This window comes from Hyalella azteca, unplaced genomic scaffold, assembly GCF_000764305.2.
Source record: "Hyalella azteca isolate HAZT.00-mixed unplaced genomic scaffold, Hazt_2.0.2 contig2100, whole genome shotgun sequence".
NCBI lineage: Eukaryota > Metazoa > Arthropoda > Malacostraca > Amphipoda > Hyalellidae > Hyalella > Hyalella azteca.
Window position 1 is genome coordinate 472959 of NW_025932387.1, and position 15855 is coordinate 488813.

The following is a 15855-nucleotide window of genomic DNA, read 5'->3' on the forward strand; positions in this document are numbered from 1 at the left end:
TCGTGCTCCCCAATCTTGAGTATTGCTGCCAGCTTTGGTCGCCACTCAAGGCGGGTGCGGTGCGGAAACTGGAGGCAGTGCAGCGTACCTTCACGTACAGGATCAGCGGCATGAGGGAGCTGAACCTGAACTACTGGGGAAGGCTGAAACACCTGGAACTGTACTCACTGGAGAGAAGAAGGGAAAGGTATATCATACTGTTCACTTGGAAGATGATAAACGGACTGGCTACCAACTTTGAGAGTGAGACCTCCAAAATAATGACATACTGTATTACAACGAAAGAAGGGGGAGACTGTGCAGGATTCCCCATTTAATAACCGAGCCGCGGCCAGAGTACAGACTCTTCGTGAGGGATTACTGTCCGTGGTAGGACCGAGGCTCTTAAATGCCTTGCCAAAAGCGCTGAGAATAGGGGAGTTTACCCTTGCAACATTCAAGATACGACTGGACAAGTGGCTGAGAAAGATCCCAGATTGTCCAGCAATGGGAAACCACCCTCAGCAAGTGACAAGCAACAGCATCTTGCATCAGCTGGCCCAAAAGAGGGCAAATAGACGGAAGACGTCCAACGTTACATCCGACGACGATTCGGAGACGGAGGACGACGAAGGCGGTGCATCAGCGTGACCGGTTACTAGGAAGTCCCGAACTCGTCATAAGGTCAAGGTCACTCATTCATCACCACTCACTCACCACCACTCACTCACCACTCACTCATCACCACCCACTCACTCACCACTCACCCACTCATCACCACCCACTCACTCACCACTCACCCACTCATCACCACTCACCTCCTCATTACCGACATAAGGAGATCAGAAGGGCCAGGAGAGAGGCGCGTATGATGCTTGTCACGCGCCAATATCACGACAGATCCCGCCTATAATTGATGCTTGTCCCGTCTATAGACGGGACGACAGATCCCGTCTATAATTGATGCTTGTCCCGTCTATAGACGGGACGACAGATCCCGTCTATAATTGCCTCAGATTAGCCCTGCCGTGCGGCTGTCTTGGCAGAGGCGCAGGCTTATGCAAATCATGGCCCTGTCTCTCCCTTGTGACTTACGCGGGTTGACGTCGAGCCCAGAGACCGAGGTGAATGATTTGTTGGGTGATTAGCACGTCACATTTGGCATCTCATTAAACGGTAATTGATGGTATAACTTCTCATTATTTAAGTACTAATTAGTATATTAAAGTTGTTTTCAAGTAATCATCTATGCTATTTCAACAGGCCATGGGCCTATATATATATATATGTCTTCAACGCCGACACTTCTATTCTATTTAATAACATGCATTTAAAAATGAAATAAAAAATTGCAAAGGTTTCAACTCGCGCTTTTGTCTCCTAATTTTTCTTGTTAATTTCTCATTAGGAACGTGAATTTATGCTATAAATCACCGTCATCTTCCTGAATTGGCCCGGTACCTATAAATGTAGAGTTAACGTCTCGCCCAGAGATCGTCAGGAATAATTAATTATATAAATGTCCTCCTCGCCCGCATCGTGAAGGTTGAAAGACCACCTTTAGATTAATTCGATTCTTCTGTGACAAACGGCCGTTGTGCAGGATATTACAATAGACAAACAATGGACATGACTGAAACAGATGGGAACAGATGATTCACCTACCTATTTATAATTTCAACAAAAAATGGAATCTCATCATATATGATCGGATTGAAATCTGATAAAGAAACTGATTGTCCTAGAAATTGGCTCAATTGGGATCATCGAATAATCATTTCTCGAATTATTGCGTTTTTAGTGTGCCAGTTTAGAATTTTGGTATTTTTTCGTCGATGAACTGGGTTCTGTGAATACGAAGTGATCAGAAATATTGTTTTCGTGTAAGAAGGACCGTAAAAGAATGTAGAAGTTGGTTTCATTCAAAGCTAAACAGTCGGAATCTTACCTTAGTCAACAACAAATAATCAAACTCGCGTCTTTCCCCCAATAGCAACATCCACAAATGAATTTGAAGAATAAGAAAAAGATCAACTAAGGAAAAGATCGATGGGCTCAGTGAGTAACAGTTCTGAAATTAAATCTCCTTAGAAATTGTAAAATAATTAAATATGTCAGAACGACTATAGGGTGCATTTTAACTTCGAGCCAAAAGTTATCGACAAAATATTATTGGAGATTTCCAAGTCTATTGTAAATTTATTTCTCTACAGGAGACATAAAGCCATTACATTGCGATCACAAATCCTCAGAATAAACACTTCAATCTCATACAACAGTTCTTCATTCGACAATCGTCTGTTGCATTTGTTTTAATCGTCTTACTTTACGACGTCAAGCTTTAAGTGTATTCCTGGTTCATGTTCATCATAGGTACATTGAGTGAGACCTTATCAATCATTACCTTGGAAATAAATCGAAAACAAGGCATTCGTGGTTTTTAGTCAATTCTGCTACATTTTTTCAGTGGGTGCGTCTTGAAATTTCAACCTTGATGGTAAGCTAAGTTATGAACTTTCGGTCTACATGACAAACTAAAATGTCAGAAAATGTAATGTAACAATTCTCCATTTTCAATACATGAAACTATAACGAAAGAGAACGTACTTAACCGTAGGATTTTCTGTGACTAGAAATGCAGAAACTCGAAACAAGCGAAAATGAATCACATTTGACTAGCGTGCACGAACACGCTTAACAATAATTCCATTTATTTCTAGTATGAGCATAATCACTTCAAACATCACACGCGAAACATTGCATGTGCATAATTCCATTTATGTCTAGTATGAGCATAATCACTTCAAACATCGCACGCGAAACATTGCATGCGCATAATTCCATTTATTTCTAGTATGAGCATAATCACTCCAAACATCGCACGCGAAACATTGCATGGGCATAATTCCATTTATTTCTGCTATGAGCATAATCACTTCAAACATCGCACGCGAAACATTGCATGGGCATAATTCCATTTATTTCTAGTATGAGCATAATCACTTCAAACATCGCACGCGAAACATTGCAAGCGCATAATTCCATTTATTTCTAGTATGAGCATAATCACTTCAACATCGCACGCGAAACATTGCATGCGCATAATTCCATTTACTTCTAGTATGAGCATAATCACTTCAAACATCGCACGCGAAACAAGTTCGCGAGCAATCCCGCTTATCTATTTTGCCGTGAAGAGCGCAGTGGGAGTACGCAAGTACTCCGTCCTGGTCCAGAGGGAGCCGTAATCGTAAACGCTAAGCATCCTCTTCACATTAGCGGAAGCAATTGCTTTAATATTGCAAGGCCATCATTGGGAAGCATAACAGTGACCCGAAACTCGGTACTGCGAGTAGGTTTGTCCCCAGTGACAAATTGTACACACACAACACGTCAGGCTTTACATAGCGAATGTGGCCAGTTAATTTTTAGATCCTTTTGCAACTTTTTAATTATGTGACAGGCATCACACTTGTTTCCTGGGATTGCAAACGAGTTTAAAGGTACGAAGAGATACACGACACAACCAGGACACCTGTCCTCTTCCACGAAATGCAAAGTTCCATTTCGTCTTTATAAATTTTTAATATGCGTGGAACTTCATCTGCCCACGAACAGAGTGTTGGTACAGTTTCTATTATTTGTCGCACTCATGCAACTAATTACAAGATACAATAAGTTGTTGGCTACATTTTTATTTCCAGCCTAACTCTCTGAAAGATATAAAAAAATATAAAAGGCTGCACCAGAATAGTAACTTTTACATAAATAACTATTGCTACAAATCTATTATTTCCATAAACTTGAGATTCATTAAAGTGAAACTAATGGCAAAGTTTATTTCGGTAGAGTGAAAGACATAAAAAGTTGACGAATAACAAATGTCGATTATATGTTATGCCCAAATATCACATAAGTTTTCAGTGGTGACTCAGCTACATAAATCAGTCGATAAACTTTTGAGGAAAATAAATATATGAAAGCCGTAAATAGCCCAAGAAAACTCACCATATTTCAACGAAAAACTTTCTAAAAACAGCGCCGTTTCCAAAAATTCCCGTCGCTGGTAAGAATAACATAAATAGATGCAAATTATTCATTAATTGAGATTGAACCTTGCTTGATCGAAAAAGGTGTAATAACGGACATAAAAAAAGCATCAATTAACAAATTAATACAGATTCGAACTATCGGCATGATATAAGAAAGGCTTTACTTTAAGAATATGAAAAGATTCCCAAAACTTCAAACATGAAGCACAAGAGCTGGAAGCTAAAATTGTAAAATTTATTTCGGACTCAAGGCAGTCGCAATGTTCGAAGAGAAGGAGCACATGCAGCTGAAAGAGGTAGGTGTGCAGGGAGATTTAAAATACGACAACTATATCTATGAGACGGCAATAATAATCATTTCTTTCATTCAAAATCACGTTGTAATTAATTTTGGCAAGTCACGATAAGTGAATGGAGCCTTCATTCTTCATCGCCTGAATGGAATCTTTTATACAGCTCGGTTCGGATCATGAACCTAAGAGATTACCAAACACAAACTTACACTATGAGAATGCGATGCCACATCAAAAGAGGTTGATAACTAAAAATTGCATTTAATTGGATAAAATAAACAATCCGTTTATTGATGCGATGGTAAATCTAATCACGCAATTTCTCAACTATGATGTAAGTAGAAGACAGAAATACTGAACAGTTTCCTTGCAAACGGGAATTATTACAAATCAGACATTTGTATTGGTTGAATAGAACATAAATGCTTCAGGCTAAGAAATCGATATGAATGCCACATATTTCAGACAGATCCATGAATCAATAATTGAAGTATACTTAATAATATAAGTACATCTTTGAGACAGATGCATCGATTAATAATATAAGTACTTCTTATGGTATAGACTCCCATATTGTTTAAGCATTCATGGTCGCTGATTTTCAACTTTGAACCGAGCATGTACATGTCGTAGACTCGCTTCAATTTGTCGATTTCGACGCTCATTTTCAGCGAACGTTCTGATTCGGTACACCGGACCGGTCTCATGCGAGGGCCATTACTTTGAGCTACAATGAACGTCGCAGCGAAATGATCCTCTTGATATAATGGAATATCCAATGGAAGATATCATTTCACACTGGAAGATCATCATGGCCCGCTTTTACATTAAATGCAAAATATGTTTGCTGAAAAAGTACGACGAATTACGATATAAAGGAGGGCAATGTTAAGTATGTTTAAGGAACCTTACATAATGGAGCCCGTCATAGTTCAATTTGTAGTGATGGTGTCGCTCAAATTTATTCAGTTGATGGGCATTCAAAAAGTATTCCTACTATTATAAATTCGCCTGTCAGTCAAATAATTTAAGCACCAGATTAACACTTGGCTAACATAATCTAGCTGCCAGGGGCCATAGTTTCAAAACTCGCTAAGTGAACGTAAGTACTTACGCTCTATTTTCTTGTCAATGATTGGTGGATTTGGCCTGAAAGGCCGTCAATGATTGGCGGATGAACTTACGATCTCTTAACGTTTTTTTTTTTTTTTTGAAAGTATAGGCCAAGGTAAATCTGCTACGCTCCTGTTATCCTGCCTGGTTAACACTTACAATTCTTCGAGCAGCAAGGTTATCTGATAAAGTTCGACAATTATGATGTTGTATGCCTTAAGCGAAGCACAGGTAGATTATTGTGCTATGTTTCAAATCAATGTACATTAAGTATTGAACCATTTACCACTTATAGCCTTCATGCGCATAAAATTGTTTTTACTTTCACTTGTAGTCAAAGCTTACAGTACTGACGGTGACATTTTTTTCCCCGCTTGTAAACTGCATTTAAATATAGTGACTTTCACAGAAGGTTATAAAATTCACGAGCAATAAAAATTTGTATGCATTAATTCAAGTAGAAGTGGATGCTTAATATTTAAATTATATTTGTAAGCTGCAGGCATTTAGTTGAAGGAAAAACTGGTGCTTTGCCTTCAAGTCAAGCAGTGTTTCCATGTTCCCATGACCTACTTGTATGTGACTGACGACATTAAATCATAAGTGAATTTTATACGCAAATAGAAGATACAGGCACATTTCTTACGAACTCGGAATTATATTAACATTCATAGAAATGTTAATAACAAAATGTGTTACTTCACGTCTAGAGTAATGATCCCCTAGCGACCAAAGTGGTAATCGTAAAGCTCATTCTATTTATTTAGAAAAAAAACTTAGTTACTCGAGGAGAGCGTTTTTCATAAAGGAATCTCAACCAATTATATGTAAATAGGCCAAGAATTTCTGATCCGAATATAATGTGTTAAGTAAAGTCGGCAGCTAACGGAAATTGGATTTTGTGCGAAGTTTTTTTTTTGCATCACAGCTACAGTATGGCGATAAGCACTTTTGAAAACGATACATTATATGTATGGATTAATGTACGGGGGCTAACAAAATAGCGAATTACATAACGACTTATTTAAGAAGCTATAAAGTTAAACAGTACCATTACAGCTTGTTACATTATGCCATGCAGTTGTGCAAAGCTAAGCAGGTTACGTAACAGCCAGTTTCATGAGGCAAGTTTTACATGTATAAGCTTGTTACCTTTATACCCTGTTACTTGATGACAGTCGTACGAAGAAAAATCTTTACATAACAGCTATTACATGGTCAGTTGTGAAGATTAACGCGTTGTATATGAAATAGTCACACAGATGAGTTGGTTACATAACAATGGCTTAGTTCTGTAGTAGCGTTCAGTTGATATTAAAAGTGGTTTCTTCATTAGATGTTTTCTTTCATTGGGTATAAAAGTAATCTTTTGATCAGATCGATTAAACTTATGATTTTATAAAGTTAGTTATGTTTTCTCTTGTGGGAGGCGCATATAGTCCAATCATACACGGTGCATGAATACGATATGCCATGTCCTTGAATGCGACCATACATGAGACTTCAACAAGTTCAGTAGTGAGTCTGTCCCTCGTGTCAGTAACTGCTGTTGTACGAAAATAAACGCGTCTTTTAATAGGTTTAAAAAAGGTACAAAGTTATATGTGTTACGCAATAGCCTGTTACATAATGACTAGTTTTTAATATATGTAGTATATTAAATAAATAATGTGTACTAATGTATGCAGGTTAGTCAATAGCCAGTTACATAATGACTATTATAGTAAGATATGCGTTTTACTCAATAGCCCGTTATATAATAATTGTTGTGCAAAGATAAGCGTATTGCATAGCAACTTATTACATAAAGACTGTTGCAGAAAAATATGCGTGTTGCTTAACAAAGTTTCAAAATGACTTCTGCACAAAGATCTTTGAGTTACTCAAAGACTGTTACATAATGACTATCAAAAAACGATAGCCCCGAAGTAAGAATGTAAATGTAACTTAACTCTGTGATATTTTCTATAGCATGTTGCAATCAGCATGATATATCATTACCAATATACACAGTTCAGTGAGTTACAGAGCAGACAGTTACATAACACTTGTCAAATGCGTTGCAAACTTGACCATCACATTATTTCTTCCTCAAAAGCTTAGCGCGTTCGTTGAAAGTATTTCACGTAACGGTCTTTATCTATTTATATAAATAAAAGAAGAAAATTTTAACAACTTGGTACTTTAGAAACGACTGTGTCAGTCAACGGTTTACTCAGAAATGCGACTCTAACATTGCTCCTCAAAATGGACGCTTTTCAAGTTTCATTGCAAGTGGAAGTATAATTTACCTCTCGAAATTGTTTAGAAATGATGTACCCTATTATATGAAGTCGGAGTCGTATTGCAATTTACCACTCGAAATTGTTTAGAAATGATGTACCCTATTATATGAAGTCGGAGTCGTATTGCAATTTACCACTCGAAATTGTTTAGAAATGATGTACCCTATTATATGAAGTCGGAGTCGTATTATGCTATCATGAACGCATGCAGCCTCTGGCAACGTTCGCCCTTGGCGAGTGACAACTGAGCTGAGGTGCCTCATCCGCTTCACTCCTTCTCGTCATCACTTGTCCAGGCAGCGCCGTCTGTGGTGGTTGTTAAGTTTTCTCCTCCGGTTTACTTGATCAAAACAGGTTTGGTCTTGATTAGATTTATTTGATGTAAATAGATTTGTTTACTGCTTAGATTCACTTGATTAAACAGGTTTGTTCCTGCTTAGATTCCTTGATTAAGACAGGTTTGGTCCTGCTTAGATTTGTTTTATGTAAATAGATTTGTTTCCTGCTTACTTTCACTTGATTAAGACAAGTTAGTTCCTGTTTAGATTTAATAGATTATAACAGGTTTGATCCTGCTTAGATTTTATTGATTTAAAATAGATTTGTTCACTGCTTCGATTCACTCGATTGAACAGGTTTGTTCCTTCTTAGATTTACTTGATTGAAACCAGGTTATTTCCTGCTTAGATTAATCGCTGTTAAAAATTATATTTTGTAATGCTTGTGATGCATTATTGTGCACTCCTGATCAACTATAAAGAACCTATAAATGAAAACGATTGGCTTTAGAATCTATATGATCTAACAACAAAAGCAACACGTTTTCCAAGTCCTTATTATGCATTGTGTCCATTCCAAGTTCGACACCGTATATTAGCTCTAATGCATAACGAATATTATTTATACCCAATTATATCGGGTCTTTGTTTTCATGCGATTTAATGTCCTTGCATAAAATTTAATCATTAACCGTGTATTTTCCAGACAATAATCACGTGATGCGAGTTCTCTTCCATGTGGCGGTGCTCGGCTGTGTTGTGGCCAGCGCCGCAGCGCAGTTCAGTTGGGTGAGCTCTTAGTCCTCAGTCGCGGTCAACTCAATAATAGCGGTTTCAGCGTTATTAGGCCGTAGGACTGTCGCCAATTATTAACATCGCAGAACATTCACAGCATTTTGCGGTCTCGAACACACAACTTGCTGCTCCAATTCTGCTGTGCTTAACCGCCCGGCCTCCTTGCCGATTCTGACCAGAAACTGGCGCACAGAGCTGGGATCGAACCCGCGCCTCTCTGCGCCAATCTTGGTACTCTGAACTTTAACCACTGGGCCACCCTGAAGCCTGAACTTCTGTGGTGCTGAAGCAACGAACGTTTGCTCCCGGTCCACTGGATCACTTGTACTAATCTATTACTAAATGGATTACAGGAATTAACTTTGGCGAATGTTTGTGTATACATATGAGCAATGAGTATGTTTAAATGATATGCAGTTCTTGTTATCTCTGGTTTGTGCATTCTAATACTAGCAGCAATGCAATTTGACAACCGAATGCAATGTCTCAATAGGACTAACTTCCTCTTGCAGATCAACAATGTGATCGATGGAGTGGCTTCCATCTTCCAAACATACGAAGAAGCACCGCACACGGTGGTTCGAACATTTCAAGTAAGTAAACCTATCCTGCTTTCACACTGAATGAATACTTATAATTATAATCTATCACAAATATTTCATTTCCTGAAAGGGAATCTTGTTCAAAGCTCGTTTATAGGTACATAATATATAAAAGATGTCTCTAACTTGCTAATCATTAATGTTGTTGCATCTATGGGTACTATATATCTTTAATAATATCTTTTCCAACAATATTTATTCTCTACGAGAATTTAAATCAGTAAAATTGAAAATCAATAATTGCGCTGATGAAGAATGTTTGTAACGCAGGCAGGTTTTGAGGAGCGTCAGTACCCCGCCCGCAAGTGGGTGTGCACTGACCACGTGGCTCCTCGAGGTGACTCCTCCATGTCCGACCCTTTCTTCAAGCTCTTCCGCTACATCAGCGGAGCTAATGCTGCTGGTTAGTGAACTCGAACTCTTTTGTGTTCGTACCTACTAAAAAAAATATAACTCAGTACTCACTGCAGTGAGTGACAGAGAGCGCATTTTCTCGTCGACGAAAACGTGAAGTCACCGACGTACAGACAGACGGGCGGTCGGACAGACGAGCGCAATAGTGCATTTTTTCCATAAATGAGAAAATGCGCTAAAAATACACCAATGTTCTTCTCCTGCAAGAATCAAACAGCTATTAAACTTTTTCCAGACAGTAACCACGTTATTTACCAAAGTGGCCGTATAATTTCCATGTTCAGAGCTGAAGATCGACATGACCGTGCCGGTGACATCCAAGAAGAGGCCTCAAGGAACGAACTCTGTGGTCACTACGATGTGCTTCTTCATCGGGGAGTCGCACCAAGCCAGCGTGCCTGCTCCCACCGAAGCCGAAGTCTACATCGAAAACCGCCCTCAGATCACCATATTTACCAGGTATTGTGAGATTCATGTGGACCCAGATAGCCCCAAATTTTAACAATTTCCTTATCAATGAATAGCAAACTTCAAAATGTCCTTCATCTTGATTATTTTATAACTTATTGAATATAATAATAAAAAAACAATATAATGTTACATAGCTTATAGATCATCGAAATAATTAAATATCTATTTATGCATAAACAGGCGTATCGGAGGATGGCCTGACGATGCAGACTACGCTCGTGAAAGTCAGACTCTGCGAGCCATGGTACAAGCAGAAGGCATCGCAGTCCTGCCTGACGACCAATACTAGTATGATAAATACTATTTTATAGTATGACCTATACTATTATTTTATACTGTACATGTCTGTTCATGACCAATACTGTTATGCTGCTCTCTGGTCTGCTCATCATCATTGATACTAATTAAGCGTTGTTTCCTGGCCTGCTAATGACGACAAATACTTGTTCGATTTAGAACAATTCTCCTGAAATCATGCATCGATTGTTTATTCTATGGAACCATGTGGCTTAATCTATAGTATCCTGCACTAATGCAGATGCAAGAATGACAAATTCTGACCATTGCATTAATGCATGTTTTTCAGTACTGGCTACAACTCCCCCATGGACTTCTGGAACCGTCGCAATGAACTGTGGTTGATCAAAGCTTAGCGGGGCTGAAGGATGTCTCGAGCGCCTACATCAGTGGTTCCCAAACTTTTTCAGGCTGGTGCCCCCTTTGGCTCCCTAGTGAATTTCTAGCGCCCCCCACAGACATACGCCTCTTTCTTGAAATTTAGTACGCTGCAATTTTAAAAGAGAAAGGTTAAACACAAATGTGTATTTCACAAATTGAACCCCATTAGTGAACCAATATGCTTTTCAGCTGTTTAACTGTTTCAGCACTAGAAACCTAGGACGTCTCGGGCGAATTTACGGCCGGACTCGTGGCCGGTCTCACGACCAATCTCCAAATTCAATTATCAAGTAATATCTCCCAAACTACGTCCTTGGTGATGTTTAGCTCGTGTTTTTTTTTTTTCACCTTCATTCGTGAGTTACGCGTATATTGCGAAACAGGCCGAAATTCGCATTGATCAAAGAATTTTTTCCAAACTATAGAACAAATTTGAACGAAATTTTGAATATAGATTCCTAACTACCAAACGGTGATTTTTTAGCTTATAATTTTTTTATTTTACCTTCGTTTGCGAGTTTTTTTTTTCATTTCACCGTCATTCTTGATTACACACTTCCATATATTCGGCCCGTATCGCCTGGTAACTTGTGACTTAAATTCGCGGCGATGAAGAAATTTCTTCTAAATTACAGAACAGATTTCAACGAATCTTAGTATATAATTACCTAACCTCTCAACGGCGATGTTTAGCTTGTGACAATTTTTTATTTTGCTTTCGTTCGCGAGTTATACAGATATAGGAGGAACGACTGGCTTTTCTACCGGCCGGTTTAACCAAGAGGCGTATACGTATAGCCGTATAATTCTCAAACGAAGGCAGAACGAAAAAATTGTAACGAGCTAAACATCACCGTTGCTGGGGTTAGGTATTTAAAAACTAAGTTTCGTTCAAATCTGTTCAGCAGCTTGGAAATTATTTCTTGATTACTGCGAATTTAAACACGTATTGCTGTTTAAATCACGAATGAAGGTGAAATGAAAACTAAAAAATCGCGAACGAAGGCACAATCGAAAAATTTTCACTAGCCAAACATTACCGTTCGGTAGTTAGGACTGCAAATTCAAAATTTCGTTAGAATCTGTTCAGTAGTTGGAAAAAATTACTTGATCACCGTGAATTTCGGCCCGTATTGCCATATAACTATGGCACAAACAAACGATGGCAAAATTCAAACCATTTTCACGAGCTAAACATTATCGTTAGGTCCTAATGATTACGTGTACTAAGTTTCATCGAGTGAATTTGGAAATTGCCGTGATCGCCGGCCGTTAATTTGTCAGAGACGTAAACGCACGTGTTGTGTACAAATCGTCAAACAAACGTTCGAACTTATGACATCGATTTCAGACTACCACCCCCCTATCGCCCCCCTACCATCCTTTTCTTCCTTACCGCCCCCCAAAATCTTTCCACCGCCCCTAGGGGGCGATATCGCCCACTTTGGGAACCACTGGCCTACATGGAGCTGGTCATATGGAACACCAAACTGTGTGGTTGAGATGTGTATCCGGTGACCAACAGCGGCATTTTTAATATTCATAGTCCTAGATTATTGAGAATTTCAATAAATTTCTGTTTTCATTAATGAATCAGCTTTTTATTCACTTGTTGAGTACGGGAATAGGATAAAACGTGACCATCGTTTTGGCATAACAAAAATATCCATTGTGAAACAATATATGAAACACGTTCAAACATTTCTACGCTAGTGAAAAAGTCTTGCTTCCTTCCGAGCCACGAAAAATGTCATGCACTAAGTTTATAAAATTAATATTCACAGTCAATGCACTGAATGATCCTTCTATTCCTTTTTATCTCATGTTTTTTTGGCAAAATAGAAATTATTCAGGTCAGAATAATTAATACTGCTTGACAGAATTCCGTGTTCCATGTTCAACCTATGTCTAAAAGAATTAAAAGAAACATAAAGCGACTAATTACTTACATGGTGGCTTCTGCGAATTTCAAATGCGATTGATTAATATTTATTTCATAGCCAATTGTTACTCACGTGCTGCTGATACTAGGCCAATAAATGGCAGAGGGTCGGTGCTGTCCAGCTTTTATTTCGAACATGTGAAAACGCAAGCACAATGTAACGAATATCTGACGTTTGATATCAATAGAACGAATTCAGGCTCCAATTTGCTCAGAACTCAAAAAGACTCCGGCTCATAGACACACTTCATACGGCGCTCTTAAGTTCGCTGTTTGCGAAGCACTTCAGTTCCTTCGCTGTTACTGGAACACTTTTTTGAGTGGCTACTCCTATTAACTGAGTACATCTCACAGTCGATGTCTTTGCTTTTCAATTACTTGAAGCTTTTGGAGCTTTACAGAGTGCACCACCACGCCTATCTGAAGAAGACTCTTGATGAGGATCACTTAAATTTGCGTTAAATGGAGATACTGGAGAATAACATTTTGAACCGTAGTTTGGACCAATTTCGTGTTGAATCTAGATTGCGGAGAATAAAAATTAATGGTTTAGTTTGATCACTAAATTTAGATAGTTGTGAACCAATCAAAATGTTTTCCTTATCATATGCTCTGAAGTATTCCACAAAGTTGTACGTTCAGAATTTTCATTTGCTGGTAACTTGAGATGTCGCATTTCCTGTCATAACCGTTAGTTTTTCTTTGTGGGTAAACACGCTGGCTAATTCAACGTTATTTTTTACTTTCTCCATTCTCAAGAACTTCATAACCTGTTTATCACCTTTATGACACCTATTTCCAGATATAAATTTTTGATTTGCTATTTTTACTCCATTAGTTATTTTAATAACTATTTGAGATTCAATGTTTTATGGACCGTTCTTACTCATCCCTTTGCTCTCAGGCAAAAGTTTATTCATTGTTCTCAACCAAATCACTTTCAGGCTGTAGAATTTTTTGCTATCTTCTCAGATATCTATACGTTACAATCTTTACATTGCTTACGCTTGCTGACTTTTTTATGCTCATGCTTATTCACCTTCTTTTATTACTTGCTCTCCGCGTACGATCCTAGGTACCGTCGTCCAGTTTAGTCGTCCCGCCCTAGAGCCTGTCATCGGTCGCTGTGCTGGAACATGATGCACAAGATTGAGTCACACAAGACTTGTAGTCACCGAATAGCTTGGTCTTGCAGATTTACGCTCTCATAAATCGAGTTTATAGGCAATCAATTGCCGAACGACTGCCCTTCAGCGAGCGGTCGCGGGCTATGGCCAGCTTCAGATCGAGCTACGAACATTACAACTCGCTTTTTACCAGGCGAATCTATCCCTCTTTTCAGTTGAAGGAATGAGGTCTTAACATTTTGCTGGTGTAAGGCATTTATAGTATAGAGGATACAGAGTTTTGTCCCCAGAACTAAAGCTAATGTAATTTCATTACCTGCACAGTGCACAGCCAATAACTGAGGTCTGTGTTGCTAGAACGAATGGTTCATCAAAAGTCACCGTTTAGTAAATGAGGTCAGTGAAACAACATAATCCCATAGGTTAGTATTCCACATATCATACATAAAACGTTCATATGCACCATATTATACAATAGACTCTCATGAAACAATATATTATATTTGGAATAAAACTTTAAAAAATGAAACATCATAATGGAACTGAGCCCTTCATTAGGTGTTACGCAGTAACGCAACAAACAACCGTATGTTCGCGACACTCGAACATTTCCAAAACTCTGGGTAGCAAGGTCCTACATAATCATTTTGTTAAAAAGTTTCTGAGCAAACTTTAAATTTTCGCGTAATGGTTGGCAAGCAATTTCAGACGTGCACTTTTCATTACTTCTTAGTCGAGTTTGTTGACACAAAAGTTTCCGGATCACTGAAGCTAGTACATGCAGTCACCGCTTGCCAGGGCTAATTTAATGGAAGACGTCCATGTGAGGATGAACGAGTTGTAACATCTTAAGGTTCTGGCGGTGACCAAAGTTTTGAAAGGATTGAAAATTCCAGTTCCATGTCCGTTTTTGGCAAAAAGAAAAATTATATTCGACTTCACCTGCGAGCCGCTTGACTTACGGTTGTCTAAATAATTGAGTATGCACAAACTTGTGAAAAGTCGACCGCCTGTCGCATTTGAAAACCTGAGTTGATTCAGGGCCGCCACAATACATTGACAACTTATAATCCGTCAATGATTTCAAAAGTCGTGCTGAACTAACAGCTAACAGAATAGTTAGTTCTTTAAAAATTTCGTGGACTAGAATGTCAAACGAGTTCTGAATTTTTTGGTATTTATATTTCAACGTAACGAGTATCGACACAGGAAGACACGGCGCCTACCGGCCCACTAAACATAACAAGGGAAGCTCTGCCATCACAAGAGAGACTCCAAAATTGTTCGAAGCAAGAGTTGGGTTAAGAAAATCCAGCCTACCATTATATCATTGACGAGCAAAAAAAATTCGAATTTCCAATTCTTTGTAATCAATACCTGTTGTCTGTTGGCAATTAATTGGCTTTAGTCGAACCAGGATTTGCAGAGAACCAGCTTCAACATAACAAAATCAAGGACGTGTGAACTGAATAATTCACTAGACTCTTCAGGAAAATAATGTGATGATAATTTTGGTTTGCGTACTACCCTTAGTTCACTCATATTGCTTATAGGTATTTCAAATACCTTGATAGGTTAGAGAGATAGATCGAATATGAACGCAACTATAAGGATAAGCAGATTCTATCGCCACTTAATCAGTCTCAATAAAAATAATTAGTTGAAGGTTAAAATCTTCGAATCAAAGACTGCCTTAATCAAAAATGAGCAGCAGTAGCATCCAAAATTGCAAGAGAGTGCAATAGTTCTGTCATCAGCTTACAAGAGATGGAGCTAAACTGTCAGCATAATAGTGCCGACATCAAGACAGTCGGAGGATGATATGG

At 38.5% G+C, this 15855-nt stretch overlaps 1 protein-coding gene across 1 annotated transcript; it reads left to right on the top strand.

The window, feature by feature from the left end:
• Positions 1 to 7992: 7992 nt before the first annotated feature.
• Positions 7993 to 13632, top strand: LOC108675248 (heme-binding protein 2). Its single transcript, XM_018163242.2, has 8 exons — positions 7993 to 8076; positions 8707 to 8789; positions 9308 to 9388; positions 9668 to 9800; positions 10096 to 10270; positions 10463 to 10570; positions 10869 to 10964; positions 12424 to 13632. The coding sequence occupies exons 2-7, from the start codon at positions 8721 to 8723 to the stop codon at positions 10933 to 10935; spliced, it is 633 nt and encodes a 210-aa protein (XP_018018731.1). The 5' UTR covers positions 7993 to 8076; positions 8707 to 8720; the 3' UTR covers positions 10936 to 10964; positions 12424 to 13632.
• The last annotated feature ends 2223 nt before the right edge of the window (positions 13633 to 15855 follow it).

What these genes read in the sequence shown, in the direction of transcription:
- LOC108675248 (XM_018163242.2), top strand. Translation starts at nt 8,721, where the DNA reads ATGCGAGTTCTCTTCCATGTGGCGGTGCTCGGCTGTGTTGTGGCCAGC. An exon ending in CCGCAGCGCAGTTCAGTTGG is followed by an intron (nt 8,790 to 9,307) that starts GTGAGCTCTTAG and finishes TTCCTCTTGCAG; the next exon opens with ATCAACAATGTGATCGATGG. An exon ending in CGGTGGTTCGAACATTTCAA is followed by an intron (nt 9,389 to 9,667) that starts GTAAGTAAACCT and finishes TTTGTAACGCAG; the next exon opens with GCAGGTTTTGAGGAGCGTCA.